The sequence below is a fragment of the Aspergillus chevalieri genome, chromosome 1 (assembly GCF_016861735.1).
Source record: "Aspergillus chevalieri M1 DNA, chromosome 1, nearly complete sequence".
Classification (NCBI taxonomy): Eukaryota; Fungi; Ascomycota; class Eurotiomycetes; order Eurotiales; family Aspergillaceae; genus Aspergillus; species Aspergillus chevalieri.
In genome coordinates this window covers 174,287-190,354 of record NC_057362.1, presented here as the reverse complement: position 1 = coordinate 190,354, position 16,068 = coordinate 174,287, and the positions used below count along the sequence as shown (strand labels likewise).

Below are 16,068 nucleotides of genomic sequence, written 5' to 3'. Positions count from 1 at the left end.
GTACTGTACTACTTTTTGATTATTCTACACATCGCGCAAGATAGACCATCGGCAACAATTTATATTCCTGTACTACGTGCTTATAGCAATTCTCCGAGGGAAGCACCTAAGAGCCAACATTCCTCCGCAAAGCAGGCTCCAGAGGAAACGCCTGCTCTTCCACGGTTACATCCCCAAAGACTGTATTCCACCGGTGCTCTAGCTGCTTTGGTGTTTCCCACGCGTTTTCGGGGTCGCGCAGCCAGAGTCGCAATAGGTGTCGCCTATCTTTCAGTTAGCCAGTGTCATAAATACTAATCAAGGAAGCGTCGTACTCCTGTCCCGGCTCATCCTTGAATCCATTCCGCGCATGGAAAATACTTAGATTGTTGACGTATTGGATATCGCCTTTCTGGAAGCCCAGCGAGGCACTGTGCTCCTCTGCTAGGAAATGCAGCGCGTCGAGCGCTTCGGCCTGTGCCTCGCTGATAGGCGGGATATCTTTTGATCGAGGCTGCGCCAGAAAACCAGTAAAGTACCGTCGAGCGTACTGAATCAGCACGCGTTCGGGAGTCGTCCCCGTAGCAGGTTGGTGGTACAGCAGCGGCCGGAGAGTATACGGCCTATCCGGATTTCCGAATCTAGACACATCAGTTCCCCGAAACCGCTCTTGTCTTTCCAAAGGGACTTGGACTTACCCATCAAGCGGCCACTCGCCCGCCAAAGTCCTCACCAAATCCGGCCGTTCCTTGGCTAGAATGTTATACACTAACCAACTACTAGCCAGATAACTCTCACCTCCCTCCGCAGCGGTCTGCAAGCATAACAGCGAGATGATATCCCCCGCATCCGTATGAAACACCTGCTTATCAGGCGTGTTCGACGGCGCCCCGATCTTGCCTCTGTCAGTTGTGGTCGTGAGGTCCTTGATGTGTGAGATTACGGGAGATGTCCCGTTGGCCAGGCGCGTGTCTTGCTGGCGGCCGCGGATGTTCCCGATATGTGAGGATACGCCGGTGTAGGTTATTATGTTGTCCTCGCGGGTGTGCGCGTCGATGCGCAGGCCCCGGAGGACGATGAAGCCGCGGCCGGCGTGGATTTCTTTGGATAGGGCGCGGAGGGTAGGGTGGAGGGTTGGGAGGGGGAAGGTGGATTGGTTGATGTGGCCCAGTGGGAGGTTGAGGGCTGCCTGGTTAACAGGTATGATTCGGTTGTACACAGGGTCAAGGACATACATTTGAAATGCCGCAGAGCAGCATCGATCTCATCCAACTCAGCGTCGCTCAGATGGTATAGCCAGTCATCACGCTTCTCGACATCCTTTCCTTCCCAGACTAGCGGGGAATCAAGCTTCTGTGGAAACCCATCGGGCAGAGTAGTTGGTAGGCTTTCCGTTTCCTTGCGACGAAGAGTACGCGCTTTGTACTTTTCATACTCGGGATGATACTGGATGTCCGGCTGGACAGGCCGAGTGATGGTTTCAGTAGCGGACATGTTGCTGCAGTTGAACCTAATGCAGTGCAGTTTATTGTTGAGATGTCAGATCTAAGGATGGGCATTTAAATACCCACAAACCGTACTTATCCAACCAAACTATATAATTAGCACATAAGCCCCACAAAGCACGACTTCCTTTATCCGTGCGAAAGACGAGTCCAGCTGAATGTTCAATACAATCCCTGCATGCACGAATCTGCGTCTGTATCACACCATCGGCGGTACACAATTGCGATTCAGCCTGGCGAGATAACAACGCTTCACTATTTATATGTATCTCAACGTCGCTGAGATGGAAGGAATAATTCATCATGGCGAAATCTCAGGAACCGGTTATTAGTGAGATAAACTCAGAGCCCTATTTTGTGGTCATAGCTGACTGACCACGAATAGCGCCGTATAGCGGTTCGGACGAAAATGCGTCGAACGCGGAGACTAGCTCGACTTCGCAAGTCTCGGAGCGATATATCCTCCAAGACAGAAAAATTGGTGTCTTTGGAGCGGTTTCGCTAATAGTTAATAAAATCGTTGGCGCTGGGTATATATCTCCCCTCTCATTTTCCCCAACACTCCTCGCATCACCGAGTTAACTGGGATCTAGTATATTCTCAACGCCCTCCTCAATCTTCAAACTCGCCGGCAGCCCCGGCATGGCCCTTATGCTCTGGGTCATTGCCGGCGTGATATCAACCTGCGGCGCAATGGTGATGCTAGAATTCGGCTCTGGCATCCCGCGCTCCGGGGGGATCAAGGTATATCTGGAACGATCGTTTTCGCCGACGTTGCTTTGGACTTGCGTCTACCTGTTCTACTGTGTTTTTCTTCGTTAGTTAAGCCCCCGACCTCACGGTGTGAGGGATATGGGTTAACGAGGACAGAGGTTTCCGCGAGCAACGCCATAACATCGGCAAGTTACCTCCTGCAAGCCGCAGGCACAGAGTCAACGACATGGAAACTGCGCGGTCTGGCTATAGCAGCGACAGCGTTTGCCGTGGGCATTCATACAGTCACTCCACGCGTCGGACGGTGGTTGCAGGATCTTCTCAGCGCGGTGAAACTGTTTATTCTATCGTTCATCGTGTGCACTGGATTTGCAGCGCTGGGTGGGCATTTACGGATTCCTAGAACGGGGAATTTGGACGTGAGTACCTCGTTCAAGGGGACCTCGAGTAGTGGGTATAATATCGGGACTGCGCTTTTGGATGCGATTTTCTCGTTCGCGGGGTATGATAATTTGAATATGGTGTGTCTCTCCCTGTATGCAGATTGCGCAGCTATGCAGTGCTAACTTGGCTGACTGATGGATAGGTGCTGTCAGAAGTCAAAAACCCCAACCGCTCGCTGCGCATCGCCCTACCGTCTGCCATGGGTAGTATCACGGTTCTCTACCTGCTGGCTAATATCGCCTATGTACGGCCCTCCCCCTCCCTATATTCAATTGCCCTTTAATCAAAACCAATGATGCTAATGATGACAGTTCGCCGGCGTCTCCCGCGAGGAATTCCTCTCCTCAGACCTCACTATCGCAGCCTCGCTATTCAAAAACGTCTTCGGCGAATCCGCAGGCACAAAAGCACTCCCTGCGCTAATCGCCATCTCGGCTATTGGCCATTTACTCGGTATAGCGTTTACAGTCCGTACGTCCCCCAACCCCCTTCCCTTCCCCTTCTTCCCACCTCCATCCCGTCCCATACGTTAACACAGGTATAGCACGCGTAATCCAAGAACTCGCCAAAGACGGCATAACCCCCTTCCCAACGCTCTTCATGCAGAATCGCCCCTTCAAAACGCCCATCTGGGGCCTGCTCATCCACTTCGGCGTCACGGTGTTGTTTATCTGTGCGCCGCCGGCGGGCGATGCGTTTGATTTTGTCGTGAATTTGACGACATACCCTGGTGTTTTTCTGTTGACGCTTGTTGGGTTTGGGTTGGTGAAGATGAGGCTTGATAGGAAGGAGAGGTGGAATGAGGAGGGCGGATTTAGGGTTCCGTGGGTGGTATTGGGGTTTTATCTTGCTGGGAATCTTGTGAGTTATCCTTACTATCTCTCTTTGCTTGTTTTGATGAGGGCGTGGGAGGGCTAATGTGCTGAGCAGTTTGTTTTGATCATGCCCTTCGTCCCGCCGGAAAATGGGAAGGGGAGTACAAGTCTGCCGTATTGGCTATCGCCGGTCGTCGCGTTGGGTATACTTGCGCTGGGCGTGGTGTACTATCTTCTGCGGTTCGTGGTGTTTCCGTGGGTGTTTAGATATAGGCTTGAATTGACGGAGGTTGGATTGAGTGATGGGTCGCGGGTGTCGAGGTATAAGATTAAGAAGGATGGTTGATTCGATATTGGTTTGTCTACTTAGATTATAGCTATTATAAACATGGCAATAACAATGACAGTCTGAGTCTAATCTGAGCCTGAGTGATCCGGGTCTATGAATGTGGAAATTACTCGAAACAATGCAAAAGGACGTCCTGTAATTCGCCTGCTCGCAACGCTGTGTAGATCTTGCTGATGTGCGAGCCGATCAGTGGCTTGTCTGTCCGACTGCGTCCATCGCCGGATTCCTTGGTAGCGTGGTCCACGATGCCACGGTGGATCGGGACGTTAAGTGTCTCCCGAACAAAGCTGTACATATTCTTCGACGCATGACACAGGTATTGCTTTGTGGTCTGCTCGTGGAGGAAAGACTCGCGAACCCCGTCGTATGTCTCTGTCAAAACCGCAGCAACAGACTCCTTCCACTTTAGCCCCTTGGCCACGTCATTCAAACCAGCATGGTCAGGGTGGACATCGGCGGTCCCGTGCTGGCTGATAAGAGACAACAATAAACCTATGGACGTCGTGGCCGCCACGTCGGCCCGATCTGCGAGATTCCGGGTGCTGGTGCGGCCCCAGTGTCCCATGATTTCCTGCCAGAGCAGCCCGTCGACGTGCTTGCTGACTACCGGTCCGCAGAGGTCTTCGGTCACGCGTTTGACTTCCTGGTGGGCTTGCTTGACGAACTCGAGGTGTAGGGCGCGGAGGTCTAGCGCCTGACATAAAACGTACAAATACGCGGAGGACATGAGGGAGAGAACCTCCACTGCATCGCCTGTATACCGCGCAGCAATTAGAGCCAGCGAGTTCAGTCCCTGGTTGTGCATCTCTGCTGACTGGACATAGTTGCTAACCGGGTGCGCAAGATAGGCGAGCTCCGACATGTACCCCGCCATGTTAATGTCCACACCCTTCATGGTATACGACAAACTAGGATCGTCCACGCAGAGATTAGGCGTCAACCCTTTGTTCAACGCGGGGTTGATCATCTCCGTACACTGCGAAAACAACATCTTTCCGATCATCTGCATTGCGCCCATCGTCTTCTCCATCGCGGATGTCACCGACGCGGCCTGGAAGTTGCCACCGTGATGCACCTCTGCGCTGTCGGGGTCGATCAGCGGGTTATCAGTAGTCGAGTTCAGCTCAACCTCCACCTGCTTCAACGCCAGAGCCAGGTCCTCGAGCTGAGGGCCGATCCACTGCGGCGATGTGCGCAGCGCATAACGGTCCTGCGCTAAAACGTGAGAATCCTGCGCTGTGCCAATCTTGCCGGGGTCGGCCTCCGACACGAGCTTGGAGTCAGAGAGGAAGTTGAAAATGTTGGCGGCTACTTCTTTCTGGCCAGGATGGGGACGTGCGATGGCAATGAATGGGTCGTAGTTCCCGCGCTTGCCCAGCAGGGCTTCAGTGCCCATGGCCGTGAGTACCTGGGAGAGCAGGATGAGTTGGTTGGCCTCGAAGAGAACCAAGCTGGCAGCACCAGCGCTAAAGGCCGTTCCGTTCAGAATCCCCAGTCCTTCCTTGGCCTGCAGCTCGAGAGGCTTCAGACCGGCCAGCGCCAGCGCCTGATCAGCCGGGAGAACGCGATAGCCCTGATTCTTGCCGCAATTGACTGAGATATCCGGGTTTCCTTCTAGTGCTCCGGCCACGTATGACAGCGGCATCAAGTCACCACATGCTGAGATACTACCACGCAACGGGACGACAGGCGTCATGTCTTTCTCCAGGAGCGTCAGGATGTGCCGTACCACGTCGGGACGAACGGCGGAATGGCCGCGCAGGAGGGAATTGCAGCGCGTCAACATGGCAGCACGGACAATAGGCACAGGAATAGCATGGCTTTTCAAACTGTCCACAAAAGACGAAGACTGGGAAAGACCTCTATCGCTGGGCAGCAGGATAGCCGCACTTTGATGCTGAATGAGGGCTCTTTGTAGATCCACGTAGCTGTCGGTACGGGTGTCTGCGCTTCCGCCATAGCCAGTTGTAACGCCGTAGACCATCTCATTGCTCTTCAGTTTCTGATCCAATTGCTCGACGCTCGTGTTCATGCGCTGAGCGGCGTGGCCATTGTTCGGGAAAGATGCATTGCGGCCAAATCTGAGCTGTCAGCGTAGGTCATAGGAGGATGAAAGCAAGCATACCGTGCCACAGCAATAGTCGAGCTTAGGTCCAACGACTCTCCATCGAGTGTGATATCTTTCTGTTCCTTCAGCAGGTTTCGCAACTGGCGTATCGAGGATCGCAAGGAGGAGGTCAGAGGCTGGCCTCCGTGGCTGGGAGCAGCGTCCTGCTTGGGATCATAGGCCTGTAGATTCAGGGTCATGGTGCCGGACATTATGAAACGGAATGGTTAAGATATTGTTTGAGAAATGAATGTACCGGAACGAAGCAGGGAGACCTGAGTAGAAATAGCCGGTGGACAGATAAGGAAGCAAGGGACAAAGAAAACCGGAATCCAGCTTTAAGTGAATGTACTCAGAAAGTACCAAGCAAAGCACCGGATAATCGTTTCTGACAAGCTGAAAGAAACTCTACGGGCGATAGGCCCGGGCCCGATGGTTCGTGCTTGATACCGGTTTGGAGGTCATAGTGGACCAGCGGGCAGCTCTAACGTCGTATCGAACTGAGAGGGTGGGAAGTGCGGTGGGTATGCTAGCGATTGATCTGCTAGATCGACTTCTTTATTTCCTGCTGGCTGTCATAGTCGGGACGGATATCCAGACGTACAGTTCAGATATCGGTCGCGTACTTTGGACGGAGCGGTCAGCTGATCCCTGTCTGTCACATGATGGAGTAGCATACTCTACTGCACGTTTTACTAGTATGCTCCGTGTAGTATACTACTTGTACATAGAGTACTAGTATCTGTAATAGTAGTCCGTTGATCTGACCTGATCTGGCTCGATCAGGTCCACAGCGGCTGAAGTGGATCCTGCCAGGAATGTCATCGCCCGATCGGGTAATCTTCAGCCATGCTCGCTTGTGATGGCGAGGGGTACTTGCCTTGTGCGGTCAACGGAATGGCCACCTGCGGTATTTTGTGAGACGTTGAGAATGAACCATGGTCCTGTACCGTTCTGTACCAATTAATAACCTTGAAGAACTTATAGTATTGCTACCCGGGTTGGGAGGTGTTGGTAGAGAGCGTCTGTAAGAGATTATAATACCAGATTTGGTACCGGAGCCAGTCCAACTTGTTCCGTGCCACGCAGGTTGTCAAGTCGGCTTGTATCGATATTCAGCTGCCAATGCAGACACTACAATTCTTCAGGTGATACAAAGGAGCTGTCAGCTCAGCGAGCTGAAGAGTCTTGCAGGATATATTTCTGAAATACATCAGACTAGAATGAACGTGGCTACGGGCTTGAGTGTGTGGCGAGCTAAATATATATCACAGCACTGCTAGTGTCCGATGCCTACAAATGACAGAAATGATGCCTGCATGAAGGATGTACAACTGCAATACCCCATACTCTACTCCAGTCCAAGTCTACCGCGTTCACCGTGCACAACAATGCTCTCCACAAGCTATGCGTCAAGAGTACGCAGTCAATGACAACGCCACAATCATTCACGTGTCGGACCATCGCATCGGTTCATCCCCAATAGAGTCTGGACCAGGCTCCGGCCAAAAAGGCCCACGAACCAGGAATTGAGCGGACATTAGACCGCACAGATAGTCCGGACAATTGGAGACAAATAACTGCGCCGCACGTCCTTAGTTGAAAATATTGCTCGCGGAATCAAGTGCATCGGAGACCCCGTAAAGAGCGGGGACAACAGGCGATCCTTCCGTCCGATATTATTAACCCCGATCGCCAAGCCAGCTAACCGTGGGATTGATTTATTTGGTTTGGTCCTGGCGAAACCATGGAAGGAGGGTTCAAACTTTGAGTCCAGGGGTTCGTGTACTCCGGAGTAAGCAAGGTACAGATCCGTACAGAGAACGGAGTAGTCTCGGACAGTACACAGACACAGTACCACAGTTACCCAAGCGAGACCAGGGGTGCAGTCACATTCAAAATAATAAACACGAGTGTGATAGTTTATCACAGGGCAACTATCGAGACTATTTGAAATAGTGCGAGCTTGACCTGGCGCAGGTGATTGGGTCAAGCCGCGGAAGATAACTCCTCGGATCAGTGCCGGGGTGTGGCGGTGCGCAGCCACATCTGGATCGCGTAGACTTCCACTTTGAGTTCGTCGGACTCTGTTGGGTAGTTGTACAGGTACTGCCGTGTACAGTACGAGTACATGCATCTCGTACATCTTCTAATACATCCTCATACATTATTATGTACTCTGTATGTACTCTGTACTCCGTATTTACAAGTACCTCAGAGTGAACAACCTGTTATGAGGATCCCTGATAAGACCCGACAGGGCACAGATTAAGATGATCTCATCCATGGATCTCGGCCCAATAGCTTCGGCCTGGGCGGTGGCGAGTGCAGATTCTCTCCACATCGGGTAAAGCTTCCATGCCCGATGAGGTAGTGTGGCTGGTGTGTGATTTGTGATTGGACCAGATCAAGGAAGCCACATATGCGGTGACGGCGCCATTCCCGATCCGGAGCAGGGACGCTGATCGCACGGGCGAACTCCACAGGGCAAAATCTGAGATGAACAAAGGACTCTCCTACTACTTTGTAGTATTCTACTGCTATCTACAGAGTACTATGTAATTGTAATTATGGTAAGGGAGAAGCATTGATGCTGCTGCATATGCATACTGTGTTTTATCATAATCTCATTCATACTGTACAAGTACATAACATTGTAACAACGTAACACCGTAAACAAACTAGTGGCTAATCGCGCCGATCGATTCAGTTCGGCCGACCGTCACCACGGGAAATGAGGTGGCCCGCCCAGGAACTGCTTTTTAACTGACCTCCCCCGACCTCTTTTTTTTTTCTTCTTCTTTTTCTCATCCAGCATTCAGCCATTGCCTTAACTATTTTACCCTACAATCTCACTGGTCTCCAGTTAATCTCTAATTCCATCACAATGAAGTTCTCTCTTACCCTCGCTATCATGGCCTCCGCCGGCCTGGTCGGAGCCGTCTCCGAGTCCAAGTGCGCTCGCATGTGTATCGACAACATGAACAACAAGGCTGAGGAGCTGGGCTGCACCTCTGGTGACCAGCGCTGCCTCTGCGACTCTGAGAACTACTCCTACGGTGTCCGCGACTGCACTGCTCAGGCTTGCCCTGAGGACGACTCTGCCAAGGTTGTCCAGATCGCTCTCTCCACCTGCCCTTCTGACAGTACGTTCGCCAATTCTGACACCAATTGACCCTGTTACAAAGCTAACTCCCTCTAGCCAAGTCTGGTGAACAGGCCAACGGTGGCTCCGGCTCCGGTTCTGACTCTAGCTCCGCCAGCGCTGGCTCTGGCTCTGGTTCTGGCTCTGCCACCACCTCCGGCTCCGACAGCGACTCCACCGGTTCCGCTACTGACGGCGCTGCTGGTGCTGGTGCTGCTTCCACTGGTGCCTCTGGCGACTCCTCCGCCACTGCTTCCGGCAACGAGGCCTCTGCCACTGGTTCCGACTCTGCTTCGGCCACTGGCTCTGGTGCTGCTGGCGCCTCGGCCACTGGCTCTGACGCCTCTGGTTCGGCTTCTGGCTCCGATGCTGCTGGTGCCTCGTCCACCGGCTCTGCTGCCAGCAACTCTGCTTCTGCCACCTCGTCCGGTGCCGACTCTGTATGTTTGATACCTATATATGCGCCGTGAACTCCTACTGACGGTTATAGTCCTCCACTGGCTCTGCTTCCGGCTCCAACGCTTCTTCTACCCTGAGCACTGCCACCAGCACTGGATCCGGTGCCTCTTCCTCTGAGACCGGCTCTTCTGACTCTGGCTCTGGCTCGGACTCTGGCTCTGGCTCCGATGCCGCCTCCTCCAGTTCCTCTGCTGACGGCGCCGCGAACACTGATAACGCTGCTCCCCGCGTGGTTCTCGGCTCCGGCGCCATGGGTGTTGCCGGTCTCGCCGCCCTCTTCGCTCTCTAAGCGAATCGCGGATAGTAACTCACCAAACCGATCTTCGTTTGGTAAAAAAAACTCCTTAATGTTTCAATTATCACGGGTTACGATGTCTGTACGTCCCTGGGTGTGAACTGTACATGATGTGGATTGTTATACATTACTTGACCGTGGGATACTATCGGTCATTGGTCATGACTTATTGCTAGTAAATAATACCTCGTTCGTTTTTCATGTTCTGCCTGTATACTCCATACATACTACATAACAACAGCTTGATGCGATGCCATTGCGTCAGTCGGGTTCGTACTATTCTATTTATATGATATGCATGATATACTTCGATGCGCTGGTGCGTACGTACTCCGAGTACGAGTCCGCTGTACATCAACGGCTGAGCTTTGCAGCTTACATGCAGTGCACAAGCGAGCATCGAGGTTGGTGAATGCACCCACATTATTATTGATGAGGATAGCTGCAGACGTGGCTTAGCCTTCCGTTCACCTTCATTTCTCTTGTCCGGCTTCCCCTAGAGCATTGAGCTTGGTGGGTGAGAGCTTTGGTTTTATTATCATCTACTCTGTATGAACTACAATAACTATGAGAGAACCATTCTCTGTTCTCTGATCAGAACCTATTCTCATTTTCATCCGTATCGCATTCTCCTCTCTAGCTTAAAATATGGAAGACATCTGTGGTATACAAAATAAACACCCATTTATCACCCAAAGGGGAAATGGATATCCTCAACCTCAGTCAATCAAGAGAATATCGACAGAACATTGGAGGAGAAATAAAAAAAAATAAATGCCAAAATTGTGTTGGAATACATGGGGCCGTCCGTCGATTTCACACGCAATATACAGATGGCAGCAAACATGTGACGGCATCTCGTTCGTTTATTTGAGTTTGCTTCGCCATATTCCACGGACCTCGAAACACAAAATTGCACACTGTCCTGCCATTGGAAACCGTCAACCGAGGACTTACATCCTACATATATTCAGACGGTACTGCAATCTCCGCAAGCTACACATGACAATGCAGTTGCAGTTTTGACTCGTCAGCAATATTGTGCGTGCAACTTGCAGCGTGGCAGATAGGCCCGCAATGAAAGAATTACTAATCAAGGGTCTTTTTGCTGTTGTTTTCCTGGAAGACACGATGAGGAGACAGGAATCGCCATGTTATCCGCTGCTTTGACATTATCGACGCTCTTTTCAAAAGAATAACACCCGTGTCTATTACGAGACGTCTGTTTTTCTACCACGTCGACGAAGGTGTGGTTCGATGGCTACGAAAGGACACGCATGTTATGGATGTCCTAACGCATGGCTGCTGATTGATGCAATAGCCTTGTCATATTACACCGTCTATGTTCAATTGCGCATATTCATGATTACACTGGAAAAGCGAGCTATGCGCTTCGTTCTTGATGCAAGACAATTGGGAACACTTCTTTCCTGAATAACCCGTTTACCGGGTAGTCTAAATAAACTATTGGCATAGCTATATATATCTATATATAACTCAAAATGACTGGGGAAGTCGTACTTTACGCGGGTCGACAAAGAACGGAAGAGATTGAAGCCCAAGATCCTCCTGGAAAAAGAAGTTCTTTCGCCGGAATAAAATAGCATTGCGAAGGAAAGCTTACTTTCTCTTGAAAGGTTATCCATAGAAAAGCCAGAGACTGTGAGTCCCTCGGAGTCACACGACATGAGGAACCTCAATTGTCTGTACCGTCTGTTGACTCGGTGATTAACGAGATCCAACAAGAGCTGCAGGGCCGGGTGAAAAGAAGCAACCACGCAAATCACTTTGCATCCTGGCAAAAACAATCAACCGTTATTCTGAAGACTAGTGTATTTCAGGACTGGATTAGCAATAAACCAAAGCCTAAGTCACTGGCAGTAGGGAACTCGATCTTTCAAAAAGTTGAGGATCCGCGTGGGTAAGCAGAACGGGAAGCCGTTGTTGGAGAATTTCAGTCACAGAGCCTGAGTTGAGTGATGGCAAATGCATCAAAAGCGAAACTTGCACATCCTCCCATGATCACTCTGCAGAAAATCGAGCATATCTGCTCTCACAGCTTATAAAGTAAGTCTTATCCGTTCGCTTCTCCGACGCTTGCTAACAAGCCAGACAGAAATTTGCAGCATCAGATTAGTACCGTGGATTGGCACTGAAGAAGGGTAGATCATGATGCATACCAGTCCACAAGGTCATAAGCGTCTGCTGGCACCGTGTCTGTAATTACTTTGCAGGAAAAAGTTGTCTGCTCGGCCATGATCCAGGCAAAGCGAGTGTGATGAGTGGAATAACGAGCGTTGGATGCCGGCTATCATCCGGCTTCTCAACCCCTCTACAATGTCAGAGACCATTTCGTGGCTCGAGACATCCAAAAATTTGTTGATATGTACCGGATTGTCGTACTGGATGCACGCACACCTTTTCGAAGATATCAAATAGGCAGATGAAGGCTTTTGCTGACACTCGAGCGATTACAAACCAGTTCACATAAAGCTGGAAGGAAAGGTCTGGCCCTCTCGCTGAAGAGAACAGAAGGCCTCACAAATACAGAGACAGGCTGTTGACACTTGAAGGAAAGACTCTACCAAACCTGTACTTCGTCGGATCAAGTACATGAATTCTACAGAAGATTCAGTCGGCGATACACTTCAAGAATCCACCATATTCGGATCTGCCCAGGTGCGTTTCCTTGATTGGTGCGCGACAGTATCGGCAGATATCTTGGTGGAGCGTGGTAGCTATGTTTTAAGGCACCTTATGGGAGCAACGTCAACGGTCACGATGAAACCAGTTATTGCCAGGCTTAAACCGAAGCGTTCAAAGGCATTTGAAGACTTGTTAAAATAGGGTAAGCCGGTCAGAATCTGATTTACATGGCTCTACCGTTCGACCCAAGGAGAAAAAACACAGGACACGTCGAAACGAGAAGACCTGTCAGACAGCAGCAATGGAGAAGATCGACGCCGCGAGGGACGTCGAGGAGTTGACACAGATGTCCAATCCATATAACAGCAAATAATCCGGCTTCAATCTTCTCTTATCCACAATATTGGAACAATAGAGCCCCGTCGGGGAGCGCCCAGTTTGTCGGCATCGAATGCGCTGATGTGGGCGGAAGTAGCCCTAGGATTTCTCCTGCGCCGCGTATGAAATTGCAGTGATGCTTAGCGCAGGAAGTTGATAGAGGCACATTGTTGACAATCTCTCTTCAATTCGTCAAAGGCCCCATGCAGAGCGATTGAATTGACGGGGTTTTCCATCCATGAATGCGATGATCAATGGCTCGCTAGAACCTCAGACTATGCGAGAATATCCAAGGGTGCATTACGAACGCCAAACCGATTCATTTCGACCAATCTACTTACTACTCTAATTGAGCGATAGGAGCCTATATTGACGATAGGACTGATGAGAAGACGTTCTCTAGCAAAACATGCAGTGGCTAAAAGAGTGCCAATTTGATCAAGCGTCGTGGAGGCGAAATGCTTCCTCCTTGGACGACTGACGACCCGGAGAGCAAATAGTTCTCTGGCCGGGTGGAAATCCCATTCCGGGGCACTCACTTTGCCGCCATAGTTGGAAACGCGAAGGAAAATGGCAAAATCTCAAATACAGACGGGAAACGCCATTCCTCTATTTGAATGAGAATGCATCAATGGACAGCGCATGCCGGGCCCTGTGGTACAAGAGACGCTGAGAACACGATGGACCATCATCTGCAGGGCGTCCCATTTGTCGCCGGAGCCAGACTGAAATTTAGATAGACCTTTAGTCCACTATATACGCTAGTCCAGCACTCATCCCCACTACATCGATCATTTGACCAAAATGCAATAGCATGTGAAAAAGAGGGGCACGTGATATTGACTCCAGTTCTCCGTGTATTCGCAGTGATGATGGAGGGAGGGGCAGATAAGAACGATGCAATGGTTTCCAATCCTCCGCTCCTCTCGCCCGGAGATCCCACCTTATTTGGTTCTTTGGGGATGTTCCCCGGAACAGTGGCAGGTCGGGGGAGGGGTCAGTCGTCCCCGTTCATCCGGCATTTGACCATGGGATCGTGGTCACACTACAAGTACCTACATATGTAGTCTGAATATTATTATTTCTTTTTATTTTGAAATCATCTCCCTTTTAACTGGAAATTGGCTGAAAATACCCGACGGAACATTACTATCTCCGTCCGCACCGAGCCGAGGTCCGTTGTTGCATCTCCGAGCGATTAAGCTATTTCTCTGGTGCGTCTGTTGCGTCCAGGTGGGCTGTTTTAATATACCTAGCGTTTTTTCCAGCTGTGTGGACTTTCTTATTCTCCTTTTATTTTCATCTCTTCCTACTTCAATTCCTCTCCATCTTTCCTCCTCTACACTCTCTTCACTATACAACTCTTCCGTCCCCTCTTCCCCACTTCCGATCACCATCACACAATGACTTCCACCTCGACTACCCCGACAAACAAAATCCAGGAAGATGTGCAGGTCGCTGAGACCAAGCCTGTCAACAAGACCATCGCTCAGATCCGGTCCTTTGCTGCCGGTGGTGCCGGTGGTGTTTGTGCGGTCGTTGTCGGTCACCCGTTCGACTTGGTGAAGGTGCGGTTGCAGACGGCGCAGAGGGGCGTGTACTCGAGTGCGATGGATGTTGTTAGGAAGACAGTTGCGAGAGAGGGTCTTGTTAGGGTACGTCAATTGGCCGCAAGAGTATGTGAGCAGCGGTAGTTGACAAAATCCAGGGATTGTATGCTGGTGTTTCGGCGCCGCTTGTTGGTGTTACTCCTATGTGTAAGTCTGTTTCCAGTTGTGGATGCCAATCTGGCTAATGTGGTGCCGGTGCAGTCGCTGTTAGCTTCTGGGGTTACGACTTGGGTAAAACAATCGTCAGCAGCCTTTCGGAGGTGCGCGTCGAAAACAACACTCCCCAATTCACCATCAACCAGATCTCCGCCGCCGGTTTCTTCTCCGCGATCCCCATGACCTTGATCACCGCCCCCTTCGAGCGTGTCAAGGTTCTCCTCCAGATCCAGGGCCAGAACCCTCCTCCACCCGGCCAAAAGCCTAAATACTCCGGCGGATTGGACGTCGTTAAACAATTGTACCAGGAGGGTGGTTTGCGCAGTGTTTTCCGTGGTAGTGCCATGACCCTGGCGCGTGACGGTCCCGGATCCGCCGCGTACTTTGCCGCCTACGAATACATCAAACGCAGCCTGACTCCGAAGGATGAGCGGGGGAACGTCACGGGCGAACTGTCCATGCCGGCTGTGTTGACTGCTGGTGGTGCCGCCGGTATCGCCATGTGGATTCCTGTGTTCCCTGTTGATACCATCAAGTCGCGGATGCAGAGTGCTGAAGGCCGACCGACCATTGGAGGTACCATCCGGTCTGTGTACGGTAACGGTGGATTGAAGGCTTTCTTCCCAGGATTCGGACCTGCTTTGGCTAGAGCTGTGCCTGCCAACGCCGCAACTTTGTATGCCCCACTCCTTTTTTCTTCTTCTTCTTTTTTTTATAATGACTAAGTTACTAACCCGTCGCAGCGCTGGTGTTGAGCTAGCACACAAGTTTATGAAGAAGATGTTTGACGAGTAAACGCGAAGCGATAAAAGCAGATGATTTGAATCGCCGTGGAAATGTATTTTTGCTTTCTGTTGCCGCGGCATTTGTGATTTTGTCAGCATATACACCTGTTTTTCTTTGCGAGCATTGATTTATGGCAAGCTGGATATCCCTTTGTTCATGCTTAGACTTGTGCCTGTTGTATATATTAGGAATGCGACTTTATGTCTACACGGATACTGAGCCCGTTGTAGCCTTGCAGCCTCAGCCTTCGGAATTCGGAAAGTCGAAGAGCCGTGTTTCAGGCGATCGGGAAGATCAACACGAGCGATGCGCCTTGAGTCAGCATACACAATAACTAACTATAACGTTAACTAAGTTATGTTAGTAGCTAGGATTACGGTGAACATACTACTTGTACTGATCCGTACTGAGAGGATAATAGTACTCTAGGTGAGTTGTTATGCAGTCCAGCATGATGTCAGTGACCACGTCAATAAGCCTCAATAACCAAAACCAAAAGAGTAAAAGAAGACCCTTAATATAGGTAGTTCAGCCGTTAGTCCAAAGGCCCCATCTTAGGCGCCAGCTGCCCGTATCCGGAGTTAGGCGTTTCCCTTAATAAACACCGCCCCCTCCTGGGTCTGTATTTCCGGTTCCGTCTGCACTGTACTTCTACTGTTTCCCTTCCATCCTCATTTCTC

General features: G+C 50.8%; 4 protein-coding genes across 4 annotated transcripts; 2 read left to right on the top strand and 2 right to left on the bottom strand.

Annotated features, from left to right (window-relative positions):
* Nucleotides 1-106: 106 nt before the first annotated feature.
* On the bottom strand, nt 107-1,473 carry ACHE_10064S (TauD/TfdA family dioxygenase; the record flags this gene model as incomplete). The annotated part of the gene is made up of 4 exons (XM_043281519.1): nt 107-263; nt 315-620; nt 678-1,164; nt 1,215-1,473. The coding sequence occupies 4 exons, from the start codon at nt 1,471-1,473 to the stop codon at nt 107-109; spliced, it is 1,209 nt and encodes a 402-aa protein (XP_043131184.1).
* Nucleotides 1,474-3,912: 2,439 nt separating this feature from the next.
* ACHE_10063S (uncharacterized protein) lies at nt 3,913-6,125 on the bottom strand (the record flags this gene model as incomplete). Its single annotated transcript, XM_043281408.1, has 2 exons — nt 3,913-5,887; nt 5,932-6,125. 2 exons carry the CDS (start codon nt 6,123-6,125, stop codon nt 3,913-3,915), a joined length of 2,169 nt encoding a protein of 722 aa, XP_043131183.1.
* Nucleotides 6,126-8,800: 2,675 nt separating this feature from the next.
* ACHE_10062A (CFEM domain-containing protein) lies at nt 8,801-9,806 on the top strand (the record flags this gene model as incomplete). The annotated part of the gene is made up of 3 exons (XM_043281297.1): nt 8,801-9,059; nt 9,116-9,498; nt 9,549-9,806. 3 exons carry the CDS (start codon nt 8,801-8,803, stop codon nt 9,804-9,806), a joined length of 900 nt encoding a protein of 299 aa, XP_043131182.1.
* A 4,433-nt stretch (nt 9,807-14,239) lies between these two features.
* On the top strand, nt 14,240-15,397 carry CRC1 (carnitine:acyl carnitine antiporter; the record flags this gene model as incomplete). Its single annotated transcript, XM_043281186.1, has 4 exons — nt 14,240-14,491; nt 14,545-14,593; nt 14,648-15,278; nt 15,346-15,397. The coding sequence occupies 4 exons, from the start codon at nt 14,240-14,242 to the stop codon at nt 15,395-15,397; spliced, it is 984 nt and encodes a 327-aa protein (XP_043131181.1).
* Between the last annotated feature and the right edge of the window lie 671 nt (nt 15,398-16,068).